Source organism: Crinia signifera, chromosome 3, assembly GCF_055691185.1.
Source record: "Crinia signifera chromosome 3, ASM5569118v1, whole genome shotgun sequence".
Classification (NCBI taxonomy): Eukaryota; Metazoa; Chordata; class Amphibia; order Anura; family Myobatrachidae; genus Crinia; species Crinia signifera.
The window spans coordinates 339,320,510-339,347,991 of NC_139219.1; the positions used below are offsets into that span (position 1 = coordinate 339,320,510).

Sequence of the window (27,482 nt, forward strand, 5' to 3'; positions counted from 1 at the left end):
TGTTATTTCTAGCATGCATTACCCTCTTTTGCCCACTCTATAGTAACCACCTTGTTGTTTTTGCAGAGAATACCGCCCGGAATATGAACGCCTGCGTCAGGCTGCGGTACGTCGCTACTCCTGCGTGTAATAGGCAGCATATAGAAGGGTAAAGGCAGCATCTGGTTGTAGAGATGTGTAGACATTAGTGATATGCACCAATCACATGGAAGATGGGGTAGGGACATGGTGAGGGTTTGATGGGAGGGTGACAAGTGATAGGCATGTGGGGTAGATCTGAAGTGGGTCAATAATAAGGTCAGATAATGCCACAAGGTTGCTTATAGATGGTGGAGGACAGAGAAGGGACATGTTGGTGAAGAGAGGAATCTGGATAGGTAAAGTAGAGTAGGGACTTGCTGGTGGACAGAGGAGACCTGAGGTGGAGGACAGAGTAGGGACATGTTGGTGGAAAGGAGACCTGAGGTGGAGGACAGAGTAGGGACATGTTGGTGGAGAGAGGAGACCTGAGGTTGGAGGACAGAGTAGGGACATGTTGGTGGAGAGAGGAGACCTGAGGTTGGAGGACAGAGTAGGGACATGTTGGTGGAGAGAGGAGACCTGAGGTGGAGGACAGAGTAGGGACATGTTGGTGGAAAGGAGACCTGAGGTGGAGGACAGAGTAGGGACATGTTGGTGGAGAGAGGAGACCTGAGGTTGGAGGACAGAGTAGGGACATGTTGGTGGAGAGAGGAGACCTGAGGTTGGAGGACAGAGTAGGGACATGTTGGTGGAGAGAGGAGACCTGAGGTTGGAGGACAGAGTAGGGACATGTTGGTGGAGAGAGGAGACCTGAGGTTGGAGGACAGAGTAGGGACATGTTGGTGGAGAGAGGAGACCTGAGGTTGGAGGACAGAGTAGGGACATGTTGGTGGAGAGAGGAGACCTGAGGTTGGAGGACAGAGTAGGGACATGTTGGTGGAGAGAGGAGACCTGAGGTTGGAGGACAGAGTAGGGACATGTTGGTGGAGAGAGGAGACCTGAGGTTGGAGGACAGAGTAGAGACGTGATGGTGGAGAGAGGAGACCTGAGGTTGGAGGACAGAGTAGGGACATGTTGGTGGAGAGAGGAGACCTGAGGTTGGAGGACAGAGTAGGGACATGTTGGTGGAGAGAGGAGACCTGAGGTTGGAGGACAGAGTAGGGACATGTTGGTGGAGAGAGGAGACCTGAGGTTGGAGGACAGAGTAGGGACATGTTGGTGGAGAGAGGAGACCTGAGGTTGGAGGACAGAGTAGGGACATGTTGGTGGAGAGAGGAGACCTGAGGTTGGAGGACAGAGTAGGGACATGTTGGTGGAGAGAGGAGACCTGAGGTTGGAGGACAGAGTAGGGACATGTTGGTGGAGAGAGGAGACCTGAGGTTGGAGGACAGAGTAGGGACATGTTGGTGGAGAGAGGAGACCTGAGGTTGGAGGACAGAGTAGGGACATGTTGGTGGAGAGAGGAGACCTGAGGTTGGAGGACAGAGTAGGGACATGTTGGTGGAGAGAGGAGACCTGAGGTTGGAGGACAGAGTAGGGACATGTTGGTGGAGAGAGGAGACCTGAGGTTGGAGGACAGAGTAGGGACATGTTGGTGGAGAGAGGAGACCTGAGGTTGGAGGACAGAGTAGAGACGTGATGGTGGAGGACCTATAATGATGGGTAACATGAGAGACTACCCTTACATCCTGTGTTCTTCCCGGAGACAGGAGGAGGAGAAGAGGAAGGAGCAGCAGGAGCAGCTGAACAGACTGCACAGGGATATGGGCTCCGTGTCTCTGGATCCTGGACAGCCTGCCGGTATTACAGGGGATGGGGGTTGGTTATATACAGTATTACTCCATTCTCTGCCTATAGACGCTGCTCACGGTCACACTCTTTACCATGGCCAGGTGAGGACGAGGCAGCAGCAGGACCATCAGATCTGATCTTCACCCGGGGGAACGTGGAGGACGAGGAGGAAGCAGAGGACAGTGACACTGATGATATTGATCATTCTGGTGAGTCGTCCTTTTGGGTCATGTAGTTATACTAGTAGGGCAGCATGGTGGCACAGTGTGCAGCATTGTTGTCTCAGTGCTGGGTTCTTTGGTTCATTTTCCACCAGGGCTTTGTGTAGCTTGTATGCTCTCCCCATGTTATGGGTTGATCTGGAGAATGGAGGTAGCAGGAAGCCACAAACTGAGTTATATAGTGGGAGGAGCAGGGTCCCCTGCAGCACAGAGTATATCAGGAGATGAGTGATCCCTCTTCCCCTATCATATAATGTTATTACACCTGACGGGAGTTACTGTATGACGATATACTCTGTGCTTTATCATGTCACACCTGCGATTACATCCCCCCCCCCCTTCCTATATTATACATATGACACCCCTCCCTCTCCCTGTGCAGTGGTATGGCCTCTTCTCTCCCTATATTATACATATGACACCCCTCCCTCTGCAGTGGTATGGCCTCTTCTCTCCCTATATTATACATATGACACCCCTCCCTCTCCCTGTGCAGTGGTATGGCCTCTTCTCTCCCTATATTATACATATGACACCCCTCCCTCTGCAGTGGTATGGCCTCTTCTCTCCCTATATTATACATATGACACCCCTCCCTCTCCCTGTGCAGTGGTATGGCCTCTTCTCTCCCTATATTATACATATGACACCCCTCCCTCTCCCTGTGCAGTGGTATGGCCTCTTCTCTCCCTATATTATACATATGACACCCCTCCCTCTCCCTGTGCAGTGGTATGGTCTCTTCTCTCCCTATATTATACATATGACACCCCTCCCTCTGCAGTGGTATGGCCTCTTCTCTCCCTATATTATACATATGACACCCCTCCCTCTCCCTGTGCAGTGGTATGGCCTCTTCTCTCCCTATATTATACATATGACACCCCTCCCTCTCCCTGTGCAGTGGTATGGCCTCTTCTCTCCCTATATTATACATATGACACCCCTCCCTCTCCCCGCGCAGTGGTGTGGCCTGTTCTCTCCCTATATTATACATATGACACCCCTCTCTCTCTTCCCGTGCAGTGGTGTGGCCTGTTCTCTCCCTATATTATACATAGGACACCTCTCCCCGCGCAGTGGTATGGCCCACTCTCTCCCTATATTATACATATGATACCCATCCCTCTCCCCGCGCAGTGGTATGGCCCACTCTCTCCCTATATTATACATATGACACCCCTCCCCTCTCCCCGCGCAGTGGTATGGCCCACTCTCTCCCTATATTATACATATGACACCCCTCTCCCCGCACAGTGGTATGACCTGTTCTCTCCCTATATTGTATATAACACCCCCTCCCCCCGTGCAGTGGTATGGGCTCTTCTCTCCCTATATTATATACATATGACACCCCTCCCTGTCCCCGTGCAGTGGTGTGGCCTCTTCTCTCCCTATATTATACATAGGATACCCCTCCCTCTCCCCGCGCAGTGGTATGGCCCGTTCTCTCCCTATATTGTATATAACACCCCTCCCTCTCCCCGTGTAGTAGTATGGTCTCTTCTCTCCCTATGACACCCCTCCCTCTCCCCATGCAGTGGTATGGCCTCTTCTTTTCCTATATTATACATACGACACCCCTCCCTCTCCCTCGCGCAGTGGTATGGTCTCTTCTCTCCCTATATTATAACACTCCTCCCTCTCCCCATGCAGTGGTATGGTCTCTTCTCTCCCTATATTGTGATACCCCTACCTCTCCCCGTGCAGTGGTATGGTCTCTTCTCTCCCTATGACACCCCTCCCTCTCCCCGCGCAGTGGTATGGCCTCTTCTCTCCCTATATTATAACACCCCTCCCTCTCCCCATGCAGTGGCGGAGGCCAGTGCTCGAGGAACCGGCTTTTCAGAACTTTCTCCAGCAGACAAAGAAAAAGTATCGGGAGAAGGTCGGGCAATGATTGGTGACCTGTCCAGCTCAGACGCGGGGTGAGGAGCAGCCGCCAGTGCACCAGTTGGAGAGGTTCAGATTTGCGTGGCTAGGTTCCCTCCTGAGGGTGGTGTGGATGAAGTGTGAGCTCCCGTGGACCGCACCAACAGGACCGTTACATTGTGCAGCTACAGAACAAAATCGTATTTCTTTATATAAAAAAAAAAAAAAACCATAAACCACGTCTGGTAATTACGGTCTCATTACGGGGTTGGATGGGCAGTGTAGTGTCGCTGTGTTGTACAGAGTGAAACCAACAGTCCTGGACACCATTGTATCGATAGGAAACTTGGGCTGATACTATGGTAGAACTGTGCGCCTTCAGTGTATAAGCATACAGGTGTTCTAGACTCGCACCGATGGTATCTGTACAGGAAACCAGGCTTCTGCTGGACAGAGGCAAATTATACCCACCGGCCAGAAGAGGCTGCATGTGCCACGCACTCTAGTAACCCAGCCCAGGAGCTAGACGTGAGGGAGAGGTGTGGGCAACAGGCCGGCATGTGCTGGGACAGGGGCTGAAGCTCTACCTGTGATAAGAGGCATACCAGGCCCTAGCCAATAAGCAGTGATGGTAGTTGTATCCTGGGGACAGAAGGGACGGCCATGGGTTAGTTGCTGGAGTACAAGATAAGAAAGCCGACGTGGAGCCAGCTATTGTGGCCATAATTATATCCAACTCTGAACCAGTCAAATGCTCTCCTATGAAGTCCTCCAGCTTTCTTATAGTGTGTACACACAGGAAAATTTGGCTTCCGATGTTCCTGATATAGGGAACATCGGAAGCCATATTACATGCTTTTTTAGGGCTTGCGCGCTCCCATGTGAGCGCATATCAGCAGCCAGATAGAGGGCAGGTAGCACTATATAGTGTAAATTGTGCCCCTCTGTCATGTCGTGCGATGCGAGTCCCCATACGATCTGATCCCATCTGCCGCGTGTACACACCGCTACCGGCGTAGCTGAAGCCTTGGACGCCAACTGGCCAACATCTATTTCTCCCAGGTAGGAAGCAAGAGGTTTAATGTCCATAATATGAGCTGTAGCCCTAGCGACCTAGGCTGATGCTGGGCTGATTGCAGCCTCCATAAATAAACTGATTTGACATTGACCTTGTTTCCTGTCTGTGGCATTGTTGAATGAGGAGATAAAGTGGACACATGCGCTGGCGCGGGTAGTAGGCGCAGGTGGTGTTTATGCTGACTGCCGTGCTCAGTGAGAACAATAGTGAAACATTGAGAAGTTATGGCTGCCACAACCCTGCGGACATGGCGACCGTACCAAAGAAACGACTACGGTCAGATGGTCGGGAAGTAGGGGAGCAGAGCATCCTGGGACAAAGAATTTATCTGTCAACCATCCACTTACACCCCAATGTGACTCCTGTGGGGCACTATGGTAACATTCAGCTGACTAGCATACAGACTACCGACATTGGCATCTCAAAGGAGGGGATCCCGAAGGGCCAGGTAAGTATTCTTACCCTATCTCTCCTGGCTCACAGCCTGGCCCCTTTGGGTGAGGACAGGAGAGGCACACCTGACGTGGAGGGAGGTGGGTCCGGTGTGTGTGCTTACACGCATTGCATAATTATACAATAAACCATTGCATACAGTGTGTGGTTATGTGATGATACATTATTACACAATTACAACAACAAACGAAGATTAAAAAAAATATATACTTTTATTGTGACAAAGTCCGATGTTTTATCTGTGTACATAGCCGTCATGTGACTAATACCGTGAGAGGTGACATCTCACCCTGGGATGCAGTTATAATCCTGGCGGTCGAAATCCTGACACCCATAGAGGCAGAATAAATTAGTGTGCCCAGTGTAGCGAGCCCGCAAGGGAGGGGGAACATCCACGTCCCGTCGAGTCACCTTGTCTGGATTTTTAACACCGGGACTTTGTACATAGTGTGAGGGGATTGGTACTAAGACCACACAATACCTCCTGCCAGCATTACTAAATGAAGCCGAGATGCCTGGGGAACAGACCTGCCCCCCGAGTGCAGACCTCAGGGCATAATAGCGGAGCAGGTTTTAAGGATGTTCAGCACAGATAGTTAGTTCAATTGGACGTCCATGAGGGCAGAACATACAGGGGTCGCCCTACTGAGATTTCACCTTCCTGCGCTGAGTACACCACAGCAGGACGCACAGGCTGACTGTCACTGACGTCAGGATCCCCAGGAACATCAGAACGGGGAACGTCCCCTGCAAGGAGAACAGCAGTATCAGTAACTAACAGATGTACAGCCCCAACCCCTCCCCTTTGCCGACGTATCGCGCTCTCTCTAGGACCACAGATACTAAAAGAGCTTAAAGGGGCGCTAGTAAAACAATCATCTATTAACAGAAATATTCAACCAATCACTAGCCCCTGGAGTAATCCCAGAGTAAAAACAGCAAATCCAGTATAGTCCCACTGCACCAAAGTGGAAGCAAGGAAGAGGTAAGCAACTATCGACCAGTGAGCCTTACATCAGTAGTAGGGAAATTGATGGAAACACTCTTAAAACAAAGAGTTGTAGAATATCTCAAAACCAGCAATTTACAGGATCCAAAACAGCATGGGTTTACTGGGGGAAGATCATGTCAAACAAATCTTATTGACTTTTATGACTGAAGTAATAGATCAAGGTGGGGCTGTAGATGTAGCTTATCTAGACTTTTGACACCGTCCCACATCGCAGACTGTTAAATAAACTTGAAAGCTTGGGATTGGATTCTAAGATAGTTGAATGGATAAGAGCGTGGTTGCAGGACAGAAAACAGAGAGTTGTAGTAAACGGAGTACAGTCAAAGGAGGGAAAGGTTACAAGTGGAGTACCCCAGGGATCTGTACTTGGACCGGTGCTTTTTAATATCTTTATTGGTGATATTGCAAATGGAATTGAGGGTAAAATGTGCCTTTTTGCAGATGACACAAAGGTATGCAACAGGGTAGACACACCAGGAGGGGTAAAACAAATGATTAAGGATCTAGGTAGTTTAGAGAAATGGTCAAGAGAATGGCAACTCAGTTTAATGCCAAAAAAATGCAAAATCATGCACTTGGGTTGCAAAAATCCAAAGACTAAATATAGTATAAATGGCACTATAATGGAAACTACTGAGGAAGAGAGGGATCTAGGTGTCACTATTTCAGGGGACTTAAAGGCAGGTAGGCAATGTAACAAAGCAATGAAGAAGGCAAGTCAGATGCTTGGTTGCATAGGGAGAGGTATCAGCAGTAGAAAGAAAGAAGTAATAATGCCACTGTATAGGTCATTGGTACGACCTCATCTAGAGTATTGTGTTCAGTTCTGGAGGCCATATCTCCAGAAGGATATAAATACATTAGAGACTGTACAAAGAAGGGCAACTAAAATGGTGCATGGCCTACATCACAAAACGTACCAGGAAAGACTAAAAGATCTTAATATGTATACTTTAGAGCAGAGAAGGGAAAGGGGGGACATGATAGAAACTTTCACATATATCAAGGGTTATAACAAGGTACAGGTGGGAGACATTAGTCACAGGAAGAGGAGCAGCAGAACACGAGGACATGCACTGACACTAGGGGGAGGAAGGTACAGGTGGGAGACATTAGTCACAGGAAGAGGAGCAGCAGAACAGGAGGACACGCACTGACACTAGGGGGAGGAAGGTACAGGTGGGAGACATTAGTCACAGGAAGAGGAGCAGCAGAACACGAGGACATGCACTGACACTAGGGGGAGGAAGGTGCAGGTGGGTGACATTCTTCACAGGAAGAGGAGCAGCAGAACACGAGGACATGCACTGACACTAGGGGGAGGAAGGTACAGGTGGGAGACATTCTTCACAGGAAGAGGAGCAGCAGAACACGGGGACATGCACTGACACTAGAGGGAGGAAGGTACAGATGGGAGACATTCTTCACAGGAAGAGGAGCAGCAGAACACGAGGACATGCACTGACACTAGGGGGAGGAAGGTACAGGTGGGAGACATTAGTCACAGGAAGAGGAGCAGCAGAACACGAGGACATGCACTGACACTAGAGGGAGGAAGGTACAGATGGGAGACATTCTTCACAGGAAGAGGAGCAGCAGAACACGAGGACATGCACTGACACTAGGGGGAGGAAGGTACAGGTGGGAGACATTCGTCACAGGAAGAGGAGGAGCAGAACACGAGGACATGCACTGACACTAGAGGGAGGAAGGTACAGGTGGGAGACATTAGTCACAGGAAGAGGAGCAGCAGAACACGAGGACATGCACTGACACTAGAGGGAGGAAGGTACAGATGGGAGACATTCGTCACAGGAAGAGGAGCAACAGAACACGAGGACATGCACTGACACTAGGGGGAGGAAGGTACAGGTGGGAGACATTCGTCACAGGAAGAGGAGCAACAGAACACGAGGACATGCACTGACACTAGAGGGAGGAAGGTACAGGTGGGAGACATTCGTCACAGGAAGAGGAGCAGCAGAACACGAGGACATGCACTGACACTAGAGGGAGGAAGGTACAGGTGGGAGACATTCTTCACAGAAGAGGAGCAGCAGAACACGAGGACATGCACTGACACTAGAGGGAGGAAGGTACAGGTGTGAGACATTAGTCACAGGAAGAGGAGCAGCAGAACACGAGGACATGCACTGACACTAGGGGGAGGAAGGTACAGGTGGGAGACATTCTTCACAGGAAGAGGAGCAACAGAACACGAGGCCATGCACTGACACTAGAGGGAGGAAGGTACAGGTGGGAGACATTCGTCACAGGAAGAGGAGAAGCAGAACACGAGGACATGCACTGACACTAGAGGGAGGAAGGTACAGGTGGGAGACATTCTTCACAGGAAGAGGAGCAGCAGAACACGAGGACATGCACTGACACTAGAGGGAGGAAGGTACAGGTGGGAGACATTAGTCACAGGAAGAGGAGCAGCAGAACACGAGGACATGCACTGACACTAGAGGGAGGAAGGTACAGATGGGAGACAGTCACAGGAAGAGGAGCAGCAGAACACGAGGACATGCACTGACACTAGAGGGAGGAAGGTACAGGTGGGAGACATTCGTCACAGGAAGAGGAGCAGCAGAACACGAGGACATGCACTGACACTAGGGGGAGGAAGGTACAGGTGGGAGACATTCGTCACAGGAAGAGGAGCAGCAGAACACGAGGACATGCACTGACACTAGAGGGAGGAAGGTACAGGTGGGAGACATTCGTCACAGGAAGAGGAGCAGCAGAACACGAGGACATGCACTGACACTAGAGGGAGGAAGGCACAGGTGGCAGACATTCGTCACAGGAAGAGGAGGAGCAGAACACGAGGACATGCACTGACACTAGGGGGAGGAAGGTACAGGTGGGAGACATTCTTCACAGGAAGAGGAGCAGCAGAACACGAGGACATGCACTGACACTAGAGGGAGGAAGGTACAGGTGGGAGACATTAGTCACAGGAAGAGGAGCAGCAGAACACGAGGACATGCACTGACACTAGGGGGAGGAAGGTACAGGTGGGAGACATTCGTCACAGGAAGAGGAGCAGCAGAACACGAGGACATGCACTGACACTAGAGGGAGGAAGGTACAGATGGGAGACATTCTTCACAGGAAGAGGAGCAGCAGAACACGAGGACATGCACTGACACTAGGGGGAGGAAGGTACAGGTGGGAGACATTCGTCACAGTAAGAGGAGCAGCAGAACACGAGGACATGCACTGACACTAGAGGGAGGAAGGCACAGGTGGGAGACATTCGTCACAGGAAGAGGAGCAGCAGAACACGAGGACATGCACTGACACTAGAGGGAGGAAGGCACAGATGGGAGACATTCTTCACAGGAAGAGGAGCAGCAGAACACGAGGACATGCACTGACACTAGAGGGAGGAAGGTACAGGTGGGAGACATTCGTCACAGGAAGAGGAGGAGCAGAACACGAGGACATGCACTGACACTAGGGGGAGGAAGGTACAGGTGGGAGACATTCTTCACAGGAAGAGGAGCAGCAGAACACGAGGACATGCACTGACACTAGAGGGAGGAAGGTACAGGTGGGAGACATTAGTCACAGGAAGAGGAGCAGCAGAACACGAGGACATGCACTGACACTAGAGGGAGGAAGGTACAGTTTTGAGACAGTCACAGGAAGAGGAGCAGCAGAACACGAGTACATGCACTGACACTAGAGGGAGGAAGGTACAGGTGGGAGACATTCGTCACAGGTAGAGGAGCAGCAGAACACGAGGACATGCACTGACACTAGAGGGAGGAAGGTACAGGTGGGAGACATTCTTCACAGGAAGAGGAGCAGCAGAACACGAGGACATGCACTGACACTAGGGGGAGGAAGGTACAGGTGGGAGACATTAGTCACAGGAAGAGGAGCAGCAGAACACGAGGACATGCACTGACACTAGAGGGAGGAAGGTACAGTTTTGAGACAGTCACAGGAAGAGGAGCAGCAGAACACGAGTACATGCACTGACACTAGAGGGAGGAAGGTACAGGTGGGAGACATTCGTCACAGGTAGAGGAGCAGCAGAACACGAGGACATGCACTGACACTAGAGGGAGGAAGGTACAGGTGGGAGACATTCTTCACAGGAAGAGGAGCAGCAGAACACGAGGACATGCACTGACACTAGGGGGAGGAAGGTACAGGTGGGAGACATTCGTCACAGGAAGAGGAGGAGCAGAACACGAGGACATGCACTGACAGTAGGGGGAGGAAGGTACAGGTGGGAGACATTCTTCACAGGAAGAGGAGCAGCAGAACACGAGGACATGCACTGACACTAGAGGGAGGAAGGTACAGGTGGGAGACATTAGTCACAGGAAGAGGAGCAGCAGAACACGAAGGCCATGCACTGACACTAGAGGGAGGAAGGTACAGGTGGGAGACATTCGTCACAGGAAGAGGAGCAACAGAACACGAGGCCATGCACTGACACTAGAGGGAGGAAGGTACAGGTGGGAGACATTCGTCACAGGAAGAGGAGCAGCAGAACACGAGGACATGCACTGAAGGTACAGGTGGGAGACATTCTTCACAGGAAGAGGAGCAGCAGAACACGAGGACATGCACTGACACGAGGGAGGAAGGTACAGGTGGGAGACATTAGTCACAGGAAGAGGAGCAGCAGAACACGAGGACATGCACTGACACTAGAGGGAGGAAGGTACAGATGGGAGACAGTCACAGGAAGAGGAGCAGCAGAACACGAGGACATGCACTGACACTAGAGGGAGGAAGGTACAGGTGGGAGACATTCGTCACAGGAAGAGGAGCAGCAGAACACGAGGACATGCACTGACACTAGGGGGAGGAAGGTACAGGTGGGAGACATTCGTCACAGGAAGAGGAGCAGCAGAACACGAGGACATGCACTGACACTAGAGGGAGGAAGGTACAGGTGGGAGACATTCGTCACAGGAAGAGGAGCAGCAGAACACGAGGACATGCACTGACACTAGAGGGAGGAAGGCACAGATGGGAGACATTCTTCACAGGAAGAGGAGCAGCAGAACACGAGGACATGCACTGACACTAGAGGGAGGAAGGTACAGGTGGGAGACATTCGTCACAGGAAGAGGAGGAGCAGAACACGAGGACATGCACTGACACTAGGGGGAGGAAGGTACAGGTGGGAGACATTCTTCACAGGAAGAGGAGCAGCAGAACACGAGGACATGCACTGACACTAGAGGGAGGAAGGTACAGGTGGGAGACATTAGTCACAGGAAGAGGAGCAGCAGAACACGAGGACATGCACTGACACTAGGGGGAGGAAGGTACAGGTGGGAGACATTCGTCACAGGAAGAGGAGCAGCAGAACACGAGGACATGCACTGACACTAGAGGGAGGAAGGTACAGATGGGAGACATTCTTCACAGGAAGAGGAGCAGCAGAACACGAGGACATGCACTGACACTAGGGGGAGGAAGGTACAGGTGGGAGACATTAGTCACAGGAAGAGGAGCAGCAGAACACGAGGACATGCACTGACACTAGAGGGAGGAAGGTACAGTTTTGAGACAGTCACAGGAAGAGGAGCAGCAGAACACGAGTACATGCACTGACACTAGAGGGAGGAAGGTACAGGTGGGAGACATTCGTCACAGGTAGAGGAGCAGCAGAACACGAGGACATGCACTGACACTAGAGGGAGGAAGGTACAGGTGGGAGACATTCTTCACAGGAAGAGGAGCAGCAGAACACGAGGACATGCACTGACACTAGGGGGAGGAAGGTACAGGTGGGAGACATTAGTCACAGGAAGAGGAGCAGCAGAACACGAGGACATGCACTGACACTAGAGGGAGGAAGGTACAGTTTTGAGACAGTCACAGGAAGAGGAGCAGCAGAACACGAGGACATGCACTGACACTAGGGGGAGGAAGGTACAGGTGGGAGACATTCGTCACAGGAAGAGGAGGAGCAGAACACGAGGACATGCACTGACACTAGAGGGAGGAAGGTACAGGTGGGAGACATTAGTCACAGGAAGAGGAGCAGCAGAACACGAGGACATGCACTGACACTAGAGGGAGGAAGGTACAGATGGGAGACATTCGTCACAGGAAGAGGAGCAACAGAACACGAGGACATGCACTGACACTAGAGGGAGGAAGGTACAGGTGGGAGACATTCGTCACAGGAAGAGGAGCAGCAGAACACGAGGACATGCACTGACACTAGAGGGAGGAAGGTACAGGTGGGAGACATTCTTCACAGGAAGAGGAGCAGCAGAACACGAGGACATGCACTGACACTAGGGGGAGGAAGGTACAGGTGGGAGACATTAGTCACAGGAAGAGGAGCAGCAGAACACGAGGACATGCACTGACACTAGAGGGAGGAAGGTACAGGTGTGAGACATTAGTCACAGGAAGAGGAGCAGCAGAACACGAGGACATGCACTGACACTAGAGGGAGGAAGGTACAGGTGGGAGACATTCGTCACAGGAAGAGGAGCAGCAGAACACGAGGACATGCACTGACACTAGAGGGAGGAAGGTACAGGTGGGAGACATTAGTCACAGGAAGAGGAGCAGCAGAACACGAGGACATGCACTGACACTAGAGGGAGGAAGGTACAGTTTTGAGACAGTCACAGGAAGAGGAGCAGCAGAACACGAGTACATGCACTGACACTAGAGGGAGGAAGGTACAGGTGGGAGACATTCGTCACAGGTAGAGGAGCAGCAGAACTTGAGGACATGCACTGACACTAGAGGGAGGAAGGTACAGGTGGGAGACATTCTTCACAGGAAGAGGAGCAGCAGAACACGAGGACATGCACTGACACTAGGGGGAGGAAGGTACAGGTGGGAGACATTAGTCACAGGAAGAGGAGCAGCAGAACACGAGGACATGCACTGACACTAGAGGGAGGAAGGTACAGTTTTGAGACAGTCACAGGAAGAGGAGCAGCAGAACACGAGGACATGCACTGACACTAGGGGGAGGAAGGTACAGGTGGGAGACATTCGTCACAGGAAGAGGAGGAGCAGAACACGAGGACATGCACTGACACTAGAGGGAGGAAGGTACAGGTGTGAGACATTAGTCACAGGAAGAGGAGCAGCAGAACACGAGGACATGCACTGACACTAGAGGGAGGAAGGTACAGATGGGAGACATTCGTCACAGGAAGAGGAGCAACAGAACACGAGGACATGCACTGACACTAGAGGGAGGAAGGTACAGGTGGGAGACATTCGTCACAGGAAGAGGAGCAGCAGAACACGAGGACATGCACTGACACTAGAGGGAGGAAGGTACAGGTGGGAGACATTCTTCACAGGAAGAGGAGCAGCAGAACACGAGGACATGCACTGACACTAGGGGGAGGAAGGTACAGGTGGGAGACATTAGTCACAGGAAGAGGAGCAGCAGAACACGAGGACATGCACTGACACTAGAGGGAGGAAGGTACAGGTGTGAGACATTAGTCACAGGAAGAGGAGCAGCAGAACACGAGGACATGCACTGACACTAGAGGGAGGAAGGTACAGGTGGGAGACATTCGTCACAGGAAGAGGAGCAACAGAACACGAGGACATGCACTGACACTAGGGGGAGGAAGGTACAGGTGGGAGACATTAGTCACAGGAAGAGGAGCAGCAGAACACGAGGACATGCACTGACACTAGGGGGAGGAAGGTACAGGTGGGAGACATTCTTCACAGGAAGAGGAGCAGCAGAACACGAGGACATGCACTGACACTAGAGGGAGGAAGGTACAGGTGTGAGACATTAGTCACAGGAAGAGGAGCAGCAGAACACGAGGACATGCACTGACACTAGGGGGAGGAAGGTACAGGTGGGAGACATTAGTCACAGGAAGAGGAGCAGCAGAACACGAGGATATGCACTGACACTGGGGGGGGAGGAAGGTACAGGTGGGAGACATTCTTCACAGGAAGAGGAGCAGCAGAACACGAGGACATGCACTGACACTAGAGGGAGGAAGGTACAGGTGGGAGACATTCTTCACAGGAAGAGGAGCAGCAGAACACGAGGACATGCACTGACACTAGAGGGAGGAAGGTACAGGTGTGAGACATTAGTCACAGGAAGAGGAGCAGCAGAACACGAGGACATGCACTGACACTAGGGGGAGGAAGGTACAGGTGGGAGACATTAGTCACAGGAAGAGGAGCAGCAGAACACGAGGATATGCACTGACACTGGGGGGGGGGAGGAAGGTACAGGTGGGAGACATTCTTCACAGGAAGAGGAGCAGCAGAACACGAGGACATGCACTGACACTAGGGGGAGGAAGGTACAGGTGGGAGACATTAGTCACAGGAAGAGGAGCAGCAGAACACGAGGACATGCACTGACACTAGGGGGAGGAAGGTACAGGTGGGAGACATTAGTCACAGGAAGAGGAGCAGCAGAACACGAGGACATGCACTGACACTAGGGGGAGGAAGGTACATGTGGGAGACATTAGTCACAGGAAGAGGAGCAGCAGAACACGGGGACATGCACTGACACTAGGGGGAGGAAGGTACAGGGGAAATGTGAGGAAGAATTACTTCACAGAAAGAGTAGTAGATAAGTGGAATAGCCTCCCATCAGAGGTGGTAGAGGCAAATACAGTAGTACAATGTAAACATGCTTGGGATAGGCATTTTGATATCCTTACAGAGAATTAAATAAGTTTTTGGGACAAAAGAGAAAAAGGGACTGCTGTGTGAGGAACGCACTGAAAGAAGCAAGAGAAAAAAACATATATTTTTTTCTTTCATAAAATGTAACTTTTATTTCTTAAATCATTAATATTCCCATAATTTATTATGCGGGAAATGGGGTTTACAGCGAAAAATAGAGGTTAAAAAACTTTTGACATACAGAACATATATGGTGTTCAAAGAGAGAAATGGTGTTTTAAAATCACGTTTGAATCCAAGTCGAAAAATGTTAGTTTGATTTCTGTCAGTGATGTTGTGCAACATATAATTCTCTCCCTCTGTGTGTAACCGTTTGTAATGGTATAGACTGCTTCTATTTGTCTGTTGTGTCTATGATATTTTATAGGATTTATGTATATCCAATAAAGATCTCAAACAATATTTGGTGTTTGAATTGCAGTATATTAGATCAATCCACCATTTGTTGCCATCATTTGGAGCCTACACCACTAGAGAATTAAATAACAAATATGGTTTGAGGTAACATGTTTAATAGGGGGGCCGACTAGATGGGCCAAGTGGTTCTTATCTGCCGTCACGTTCTGTGTTTCGCTATGTGACCTCCCTCGCCGGTGACCTCATTGCCCCTCTCTGTAACACTGCTTAGTACATGCTACAGATAAGGGGCCACACACAGAGTACACATATGACCCCACTCACCTGTCTCAGGCACTTGTATCCCATGAATCCCGATGCACAGACGCACTGCGTGTACCCGGGTCCGGCAGGAGCGCACAGCGAGTTCTCTGGACACAGCAATGCTGCGAGGAGAGACCGATACACGTGTGACGTGTTACACAGGACATACATGAGCACCACCATTCCCCTGCTAATGCCACACACACACACACACATATATATTCCACAATGTATCCGCCATTTAGAGTCACACCAGGGAGGGTGCCCGTAATCCAACAGCAATACCCTTATACAGTCACAGCACTCCGTCCTCTCCAATAGCAACGCTCCAATACAGACAAACTCACACCTTATATACCCCGAGGGGACGCGTACATCTCACACCTTATATACCCCGAGGGGACGCGTACATCTCACACCTTATATACCCCGAGGGGACACGTACATCTCACACCTTATATACCCCGAGGGGACGCGTACATCTCACACCTTATATACCCCGAGGGGACACGTACATCTCACACCTTATACACCCCGAGGGGACGCGTACATCTCACACCTTATATACCCCGAGGGGACGCATACATCTCACACCTTATATACCCCGAGGGGACGCGTACATCTCACACCTTACATACCCCGAGGGGACGCGTACATCTCACACCTTATACACCCCGAGGGGACGCGTACATCTCACACCTTATACACCCCGAGGGGACGCGTACATCTCACACCTTATACACCCCGAGGGGACGCGTACATCTCACACCTTATACACCCCGAGGGGACGCGTACATCTCACACCTTATACACCCCGAGGGGACGCGTACATCTCACACCTTATACACCCCGAGGGGACGCGTACATCTCACACCTTATAAACCCCGAGGGGACGCGTACATCTCACACCTTATAAACCCTGAGGGGACGCGTACATCTCACACCTTATATACCCCGAGGGGACGTGTACATCTCACACCTTATAAACCCTGAGGGGACGCGTACATCTCACACCTTATATACCCCGAGGGGACATGTACATCTCACACCTTATACACCCTGAGGGGACGCGTACATCTCACACCTTATATACCCCGAGGGGACACGTACATCTCACACCTTATACACCCCGAGGTGACACGTACATCTCACACCTTATATACCCCGAGGGGACGCGTACATCTCACACCTTATATACCCCGAGGGGAAGCGTACATCTCACACCTTATACACCCCGAGGGGACGCGTACATCTCACACCTTATATACCCCGAGGTGACACGTACATCTCACACCTTATATACCCCGAGGGGACGCGTACATCTCACACCTTATATACCCCGAGGGGACGCGTACATCTCACACCTTATATACCCCGAGGGGACGCGTACATCTCACACCTTATATACCCCGAGGGGACGCGTACATCTCACACCTTATATACCCCGAGGTGACACGTACATCTCACACCTTATATACCCCGAGGGGACGCGTACATCTCACACCTTATATACCCCGAGGGGACGCATACATCTCACACCTTATATACCCCGAGGGGACGCGTACATCTCACACCTTATATACCCCGAGGGGACGCGTACATCTCACACCTTATATACCCCGAGGGGACGCGTACATCTCACACCTTATATACCCCGAGGGGACGCGTACATCTCACACCTTATATACCCCGAGGGGACGCGTACATCTCACACCTTATATACCCCGAGGGCACGCGTACATCTCACACCTTATATACCCCGAGGGGACGCGTACATCTCACACCTTATATACCCCGAGGGGACGAGTACATCTCACACCTTATACACCCCGAGGGGACACGTACATCTCACACCTTATATACCCCGAGGGGACACGTACATCTCACACCTTATATACCCCGAGGGGACACGTACATCTCACACCTTATACACCCCGAGGGGACGCGTACATCTCATACCTTATATACCCCGAGGGGACGCGTACATCTCACACCTTATATACCCCGAGGTGACACGTACATCTCACACCTTATATACCCCGAGGGGACGCGTACATCTCACACCTTATATACCCCGAGGGGACATGTACATCTCACACCTTATACACCCCGAGGGGGCGCGTACATCTCACACCTTATATACCCCGAGGGGACACGTACATCTCACACCTTATATACCCCAAAGGGGACACGTACATCTCACACCTTATATACCCCGAGGGGACACGTACATCTCACACCTTATATACCCCGAGGGGACGCGTACATCTCACACCTTATACACCCCGAGGGCACGCGTACATCTCATACCCAGAGGGAACACGTACATCTCATACCCTGAGGGAACACGTACATCTCACACCTTATATACCCCGAGGGCACGCGTACATCTCACACCTTATATACCCTGAGGGCACACGTACATCTCATACCCTGAGGGAACACGTACATCTCACACCTTATATACCCTGAGGGCACACGAACATCTCATACCCCGAGGGCACATGTACATCTCACACCTTATATACCCCGAGGGCACACGTACATTTGATACATCCCGGGTTCTTGGGACTGGAGTTTAGGCCTTAACTAATTGAGGATATTTTTCTATACATGTTTTTTATATGTTGCTATATCTTTTGATTTTGTATATTTAGATAGCTGCTCACATAGTGTGTTATGTTTTATATACAGATATTCATATTTAATTAGCAATGCGCACATTTTTCTATATGGTATTGATAAGACTTTGTCGGTATTGTTCTATTACGGTAATTGCTGTCTGACGATGCAGCGTCACTATTACACACAATCACCATGGTTACGGCATTTAGCTGTATGCACCATCACTATGGCAACCAGTTTGTTTAGTTGTACAGAAGGACTTTAAGCGCGAGTGCGTGCCACCCCGCTCGATGACGTCACACCTGGCGTGGGAGAATCTCAATGCTGACGTCGGACCCTTACGGTATATAAAGGGAGGAGTCTGTTTGCTGTGTTCTGAGTCTGATGAAAATATTATTATTATCTTTTATTCATATTTTATATATATATATTGTGTATGTTTTGCCATTTAAGGTGATATTTTACTAACTTGGGCGCTGATGACACTATTGTAGGTGTATAGAAGGTGATTGGCCCTAACTAGTAGGGGACCTAGTGTCAACAGCGACCACCGATATATATATACACACACACACACACACACACAGACACACAGCAGGGCACCCCCACCCCGAGCACTCACCCTGCCCTCCGGTCGTGTTGCACGCGTCTCTCTGCTGCTGACAGATCTGGGCCCCCGCTGTGGCCCTCGTCCTCTCCCACGCGTCCTCTCCCCCCGGACAGCTGATGTTTATGGGCAGCGCACTGACAGAAGACACATTATTAACCCTTGCATACCAGGCAGCGGCCACGGACGCGCTGATACCTACATGTACTGCAAGCCGGTGAGTCCCAGGAAGAAGTCCGGTGGCAGTTCCTGCAGAGGATTCTGGGAGATGTCACTGTGGGGAGAGTATGGTAGGATTACATGGAGCCTGTGTGTGTACGGTATAAGTACGGAGGATTATACACTACTCACATAACGGCGGCAGCAGCGGTCAGGTGCGCTCCAGGCTCCAGGTGAGAGAGCGAGCAGTTCCAGAGGTCCAGCCTGCAGGAGAACATTACACGCATGAGGCGATACGGCCAGGTGCAGGGGATGGCAGGGGGATGGGGGGAGGACGTACCCTATAATCACATTGCTCAGCGAGTGGAGAGTAACACAGCAGCGGCCCAGGATACTGGCCCCAGGGCTCAGCGTGCATTGGCGGTACACCTCAGAGGTGTTCCTCAGCTCACCAGGACAGGACTGGCACACCTGGGGATGCAGGAGACAGTCAGAACTCAGGGGGCGTACCCCCGAACATCAACACCGCTGGATCCACACAGGAGAAGACACCATCTGTGCCCCCCTCCCCCATACGGGCACACAGGAGAAGACACCATCTGTGCCCCCCTCCCCCATACGGGCACACAGGAGAAGACACCATATGTGCCCCCATACGAGCACACAGGAGAGCAGGCAGGTTACACCCCAGACAGGATCACCTGGCACTGCAGTACCCATTAGCACCATATGTGCCCCCCTCCCCCATACGGGCACACAGGAGAAGACACCATCTGTGCCCCCCTCCCCCATACGGGCACACAGGAGAAGACACCATATGTGCCCCCCTCCCCCATACGGGCACACAGGAGAGCAGGCGGGTTACACCCCAGACAGGATCGCCTGGCACTGCAGTACCCATTAGCACCATATGTGCCCCCTCTCCCCCATACGGGTACACAGGAGAGCAGCTGGGCTGGGTGGTCAGGAGTAACCAGGGGGCAGACGGACAGAGCACAGTGAGGTCTATGTCCTGTATACTGGTCCTCATACACCAGGGGGGACCCCAGAGTGAATAAGCAACACAGTGCACACATACAAGCATATATACAGTGTGTATATGTATACTGGGGTATGTACAGCGTATAAGGGTACATACAGTGAATGGGGGGTACACTGGGGCATGTATACAGTGTGTATATGTATACTGGGGTATGTACAGTGAATGGGGGGCACACTGGGGCATGTATACAGTGTGTATATGTATACTGGGGTATGTACAGTGAATGGGGGGCACACTGGGGCATGTATACAGTGTGTATATGTATACTGGGGGTAAATACAGTGAATGGGGGGGTACACTGGGGCATATATACAGTGTGTATATGTATACTGGGGGTACATACAGTGAATGGGGGGCACACTGGGGCATGTATACAGTGTGTATATGTATACTGGGGGTACGTACAGTGAATGGGGGGCACACTGGGGCATGTATACAGTGTGTATATGTATACTGGGGTATGTACAGTGAATGGGGGGGTACACTGGGGCATGTATACAGTGTGTATATGTATACTGGGGGTATGTACAGTGAATGGGGGGGTACACTGGGGCATGTATACAGTGTGTATATGTATACTGGGGGTACGTACAGTGAATGGGGGGCACACTGGGGCATGTATACAGTGTGTATATGTATACTGGGGGTATGTACAGTGAATGGGGGGTACACTGGGGCATGTATACAGTGTGTATATGTATACTGGGGGTATGTACAGTGAATGGGGGGCACACTGGGGCATGTATACAGTGTGTATATGTATACTGGGGGTACGTACAGTGAATGGGGGGCACACTGGGGCATGTATACAGTGTGTATATGTATACTGGGGGTACATACAGTGAATGGGCGGTACACTGGGGCATGTATACAGTGTGTATATGTATACTGGGGTATGTACAGTGAATGGGGGGCACACTGGGGCATGTATACAGTGTGTATATGTATACTGGGGGTATGTACAGTGAATGGGGGGCACACTGGGGCATGTATACAGTGTGTATATGTATACTGGGGGTACACTGGGGCATGTATACAGTGTGTATATGTATACTGGGGGTACGTACAGTGAATGGGGGGCACACTGGGGCATGTATACAGTGTGTATATGTATACTGGGGGTACATACAGTGAATGGGCGGTACACTGGGGCATGTATACAGTGTGTATATGTATACTGGGGTATGTACAGTGAATGGGGGGCACACTGGGGCATGTATACAGTGTGTATATGTATACTGGGGGTATGTACAGTGAATGGGGGGCACACTGGGGCATGTATACAGTGTGTATATGTATACTGGGGGTACACTGGGGCATGTATACAGTGTGTATATGTATACTGGGGGTATGTACAGTGAATGGGGGGCACACTGGGGCATGTATACAGTGTGTATATGTATACTGGGGGTATGTACAGTGAATGGGGGGCACACTGGGGCATGTATACAGTGTGTATATGTATACTGGGGGTATGTACAGTGAATGGGGGGGTACACTGGGGCATGTATACAGTGTGTATATGTATACTGGGGGTATGTACAGTGAATGGGGGGCACACTGGGGCATGTATACAGTGTGTATATGTATACTGGGGTATGTACAGTGAATAGGGGGGTACACTGGGGCATGTATACAGTGTGTATATGTATACTGGGGGTATGTACAGTGAATGGGGGGGTACACTGGGGCATGTATACAGTGTGTATATGTATACTGGGGGTATGTACAGTGAATGGGGGGCACACTGGGGCATGTATACAGTGTGTATATGTATACTGGGGGTATGTACAGTGAATGGGGGGCACACTGGGGCATGTATACAGTGTGTATATGTATACTGGGGGTATGTACAGTGAATGGGGGGTACACTGGGGCATGTATACAGTGTGTTTATGTATACTGGGGGTACATACAGTGAATGGGGGGCACACTGGGGCATGTATACAGTGTGTATATGTATACTGGGGGTATGTACAGTGAATGGGGGGTACACTGGGGCATGTATACAGTGTGTATATGTATACTGGGGGTACATACAGTGAATGGGGGGCACACTGGGGCATGTATACAGTGTGTATATGTATACTGGGGGTATGTACAGTGAATGGGGGGGTACACTGGGGCATGTATACAGTGTGTATATGTATACTGGGGGTACGTACAGTGAATGGGGGGCACACTGGGGCATGTATACAGTGTGTATATGTATACTGGGGGTACATACAGTGAATGGGGGGCACACTGGGGCATGTATACAGTGTGTGTATATGTATACTGGGGGTATGTACAGTGAATGGGGGGCACACTGGGGCATGTATACAGTGTGTATATGTATACTGGGGGTACATACAGTGAATGGGGGGCACACTGGGGCATGTATACAGTGTGTATATGTATACTGGGGGTACATACAGTGAATGGGGGGCACACTGGGGCATGTATACAGTGTGTATATGTATACTGGGGGTACGTACAGTGAATGGGGGGCACACTGGGGCATGTATACAGTGTGTATATGTATACTGGGGGTACATACAGTGAATGGGGGGTACACTGGGGCATGTATACAGTGTGTATATGTATACTGGGGTATGTACAGTGAATGGGGGGCACACTGGGGCATGTATACAGTGTGTATATGTATACTGGGGGTATGTACAGTGAATGGGGGGCACACTGGGGCATGTATACAGTGTGTATATGTATACTGGGGGTATGTACAGTGAATGGGGGGCACACTGGGGCATGTATACAGTGTGTATATGTATACTGGGGGTACACTGGGGCATGTATACAGTGTGTATATGTATACTGGGGGTATGTACAGTGAATGGGGGGCACACTGGGGCATGTATACAGTGTGTATATGTATACTGGGGGTATGTACAGTGAATGGGGGGCACACTGGGGCATGTATACAGTGTGTATATGTATACTGGGGGTATGTACAGTGAATGGGGGGGTACACTGGGGCATGTATAGAGTGTGTATATGTATACTGGGGGTATGTACAGTGAATGGGGGGCACACTGGGGCATGTATACAGTGTGTATATGTATACTGGGGTATGTACAGTGAATGGGGGGGTACACTGGGGCATGTATACAGTGTGTATATGTATACTGGGGGTATGTACAGTGAATGGGGGGGTACACTGGGGCATGTATACAGTGTGTATATGTATACTGGGGGTATGTACAGTGAATGGGGGGCACACTGGGGCATGTATACAGTGTGTATATGTATACTGGGGGTATGTACAGTGAATGGGGGGCACACTGGGGCATGTATACAGTGTGTATATGTATACTGGGGGTATGTACAGTGAATGGGGGGTACACTGGGGCATGTATACAGTGTGTTTATGTATACTGGGGGTACATACAGTGAATGGGGGGCACACTGGGGCATGTATACAGTGTGTATATGTATACTGGGGGTATGTACAGTGAATGGGTGGTACACTGGGGCATGTATACAGTGTGTATATGTATACTGGGGGTACATACAGTGAATGGGGGGCACACTGGGGCATGTATACAGTGTGTATATGTATACTGGGGGTATGTACAGTGAATGGGGGGGGACACTGGGGCATGTATACAGTGTGTATATGTATACTGGGGGTACGTACAGTGAATGGGGGGCACACTGGGGCATGTATACAGTGTGTATATGTATACTGGGGGTACATACAGTGAATGGGGGGCACACTGGGGCATGTATACAGTGTGTATATGTATACTGGGGGTATGTACAGTGAATGGGGGGCACACTGGGGCATGTATACAGTGTGTATATGTATACTGGGGGTATGTACAGTGAATGGGGGGCACACTGGGGCATGTATACAGTGTGTATATGTATACTGGGGGTATGTACAGTGAATGGGGGGGTACACTGGGGCATGTATACAGTGTGTATATGTATACTGGGGGTATGTACAGTGAATGGGGGGCACACTGGGGCATGTATACAGTGTGTATATGTATACTGGGGGTATGTACAGTGAATGGGGGGCACACTGGGGCATGTATACAGTGTGTATATGTATACTGGGGGTATGTACAGTGAATGGGGGGTACACTGGGGCATGTATACAGTGTGTTTATGTATACTGGGGGTACATACAGTGAATGGGGGGCACACTGGGGCATGTATACAGTGTGTATATGTATACTGGGGGTATGTACAGTGAATGGGGGTACACTGGGGCATGTATACAGTGTGTATATGTATACTGGGGGTACATACAGTGAATGGGGGGCACACTGGGGCATGTATACAGTGTGTATATGTATACTGGGGGTATGTACAGTGAATGGGGGGGTACACTGGGGCATGTATACAGTGTGTATATGTATACTGGGGGTACGTACAGTGAATGGGGGGCACACTGGGGCATGTATACAGTGTGTATATGTATACTGGGGGTACATACAGTGAATGGGGGGCACACTGGGGCATGTATACAGTGTGTATATGTATACTGGGGGTATGTACAGTGAATGGGGGGCACACTGGGGCATGTATACAGTGTGTATATGTATACTGGGGGTACATACAGTGAATGGGGGGCACACTGGGGCATGTATACAGTGTGTATATGTATACTGGGGGTACATACAGTGAATGGGGGGCACACTGGGGCATGTATACAGTGTGTATATGTATACTGGGGGTACGTACAGTGAATGGGGGGCACACTGGGGCATGTATACAGTGTGTATATGTATACTGGGGGTACATACAGTGAATGGGGGGCACACTGAGGCATGTATACAGTGTGTATATGTATACTGGGGGTACGTACAGTGAATGGGGGGCACACTGGGGCATGTATACAGTGTGTATATGTATACTGGGGGTACGTACAGTGAATGGGGGGCACACTGGGGCATGTATACAGTGTGTATATGTATACTGGGGGTACATACACTGAATGAGGGGGTACACTGGGGCATGTATACAGTGTGTATATGTATACTGGGGGTACAGTGAATGGGGGGTAAACTGGGGCATGTATACAGTGTGTATATGTATACTGGGGGTACATACACTGAATGAGGGGGTACACTGGGGCATGTATACAGTGTGTATATGTATACTGGGGGTACAGTGAATGGGGGGTAAACTGGGGCATGTATACAGTGTGTATATGTATACTGGGGGTACATACAGTGAATGGGGGGTACACTGGGGCATGTATACAGTGTGTATATGTATACTGGGGGTATGTACAGTGAATGGGGGGTACACTGGGGCATGTATACAGTGTGTATATGTATACTGGGGGTATGTACAGTGAATGGGGGGTACACTGGGGCATGTATACAGTGTGTTTATGTATACTGGGGGTACGTACAGTGAATGGGGGGCACACTGGGGCATGTATACAGTGTGTATATGTATACTGGGGGTATGTACAGTGAATGGGGGGTACACTGGGGCATGTATACAGTGTGTATATGTATACTGGGGGTACATACAGTGAATGGGGGGCACACTGGGGCATGTATACAGTGTAGTGTTCATTCTAGCACCCGCTATCTTTGAAAACCCATGCAGTTCCTCTTCCCTGCCTGGGGTGTCGCTGTCTGCTGTAGTGCTTCTAGCACAGTGTGGTCTGTATATCAGCACTGATTGCAAACCAGACCTGTGCTAGAAACAACACAGCAGACAGTGACACCCCAGGCAGGGAAGAGGAACTGCATGGGTTTTCAAAGATAGCGGGTGCTAGAAGGAACACTACAGTGTGTATATGTATACTGGGGGTATGTACAGTGAATGGGGGGGTACACTGGGGCATGTATACAGTGTGTATATGTATACTGGGGGTACGTACAGTGAATGGGGGGCACACTGGGGCATGTATACAGTGTGTATATGTATACTGGGGGTACATACAGTGAATGGGGGGCACACTGGGGCATGTATACAGTGTGTATATGTATACTGGGGGTATGTACAGTGAATGGGGGGCACACTGGGGCATGTATACAGTGTGTATATGTATACTGGGGGTACATACAGTGAATGGGGGGCACACTGGGGCATGTATACAGTGTGTATATGTATACTGGGGGTACGTACAGTGAATGGGGGGCACACTGGGGCATGTATACAGTGTGTATATGTATACTGGGGGTACGTACAGTGAATGGGGGGCACACTGGGGCATGTATACAGTGTGTATATGTATACTGGGGGTACGTACAGTGAATGGGGGGCACACTGGGGCATGTATACAGTGTGTATATGTATACTGGGGGTACGTACAGTGAATGGGGGGCACACTGGGGCATGTATACAGTGTGTATATGTATACTGGGGGTACGTACAGTGAATGGGGGGCACACTGGGGCATGTATACAGTGTGTATATGTATACTGGGGGTACATACACTGAATGAGGGGGTACACTGGGGCATGTATACAGTGTGTATATGTATACTGGGGGTACAGTGAATGGGGGGTAAACTGGGGCATGTATACAGTGTGTATATGTATACTGGGGGTACATACACTGAATGAGGGGGTACACTGGGGCATGTATACAGTGTGTATATGTATACTGGGGGTACAGTGAATGGGGGGTAAACTGGGGCATGTATACAGTGTGTATATGTATACTGGGGGTACATACAGTGAATGGGGGGTACACTGGGGCATGTATACAGTGTGTATATGTATACTGGGGGTATGTACAGTGAATGGGGGGTACACTGGGGCATGTATACAGTGTGTATATGTATACTGGGGGTATGTACAGTGAATGGGGGGTACACTGGGGCATGTATACAGTGTGTATATGTATACTGGGGGTACACTGGGGCATGTATACGGTGTGTGTATATGTATACTGGGGGATGTATACAGTGTGTATATGTATACTGGGGTATGTACAGTGAATGGGGGGTACACTGGGGCATGTATACAGTGTGTATGTATACTGGGGGTACATACACTGAATGAGGGGGTACACTGGGGCATGTATACAGTGTGTATATGTATACTGGGGGTACAGTGAATGGGGGGTACACTGGGGCACGGGGGGGGGGGTTATACACAATGTATAGGGGGATATATATACCTGCTGCTGGCACCCCCCTCCCTGCAGGACCACACACAGCAGGACACACAGAGACACCACCGCAGCAGCCATCTTCCAGGAACTCTGTCATGTGACGAGCACAGAAGATTGAGAGAGAACTGGTCGGTCACCATGTGTCTCCAGTCACCGGC

At 50.5% G+C, this 27,482-nt stretch overlaps 2 protein-coding genes across 2 annotated transcripts in view; one reads left to right on the plus strand and one right to left on the minus strand.

Moving 5' to 3' along the window:
* Window positions 1-5,972, plus strand: part of GPN1 (GPN-loop GTPase 1) — a 32,187-nt gene extending 26,215 nt beyond the window's left edge. The window contains exons 10-13 of the mRNA XM_083175117.1: window positions 55-106; window positions 1,731-1,821; window positions 1,914-2,021; window positions 3,847-5,972. Coding sequence (XP_083031243.1) covers window positions 55-106; window positions 1,731-1,821; window positions 1,914-2,021; window positions 3,847-3,965 — 370 coding nt within the window. The 3' untranslated portion in view covers window positions 3,966-5,972. The remainder of the gene's footprint in view (window positions 1-54; window positions 107-1,730; window positions 1,822-1,913; window positions 2,022-3,846) is intronic.
* ATRAID (all-trans retinoic acid induced differentiation factor) lies at window positions 5,630-27,482 on the minus strand. Its single transcript, XM_083178966.1, has 7 exons — window positions 27,331-27,482; window positions 19,534-19,664; window positions 19,386-19,457; window positions 19,237-19,308; window positions 19,050-19,171; window positions 15,824-15,924; window positions 5,630-6,183 (listed from the first exon to the last, which is right to left on the minus strand). Exons 1-7 carry the CDS (start codon window positions 27,400-27,402, stop codon window positions 6,079-6,081), a joined length of 675 nt encoding a protein of 224 aa, XP_083035092.1. The 5' UTR covers window positions 27,403-27,482; the 3' UTR covers window positions 5,630-6,078.

What these genes read in the sequence shown, in the direction of transcription:
- ATRAID (XM_083178966.1), bottom strand. Translation starts at nt 27,402, where the DNA reads ATGGCTGCTGCGGTGGTGTCTCTGTGTGTCCTGCTGTGTGTGGTCCTG. An exon ending in ACCGCTGCTGCCGCCGTTAT is followed by an intron (nt 19,309 to 19,385) that starts GTGAGTAGTGTA and finishes CTCTCCCCACAG; the next exon opens with TGACATCTCCCAGAATCCTC. An exon ending in CTCACCGGCTTGCAGTACAT is followed by an intron (nt 19,172 to 19,236) that starts GTAGGTATCAGC and finishes GTCTTCTGTCAG; the next exon opens with TGCGCTGCCCATAAACATCA.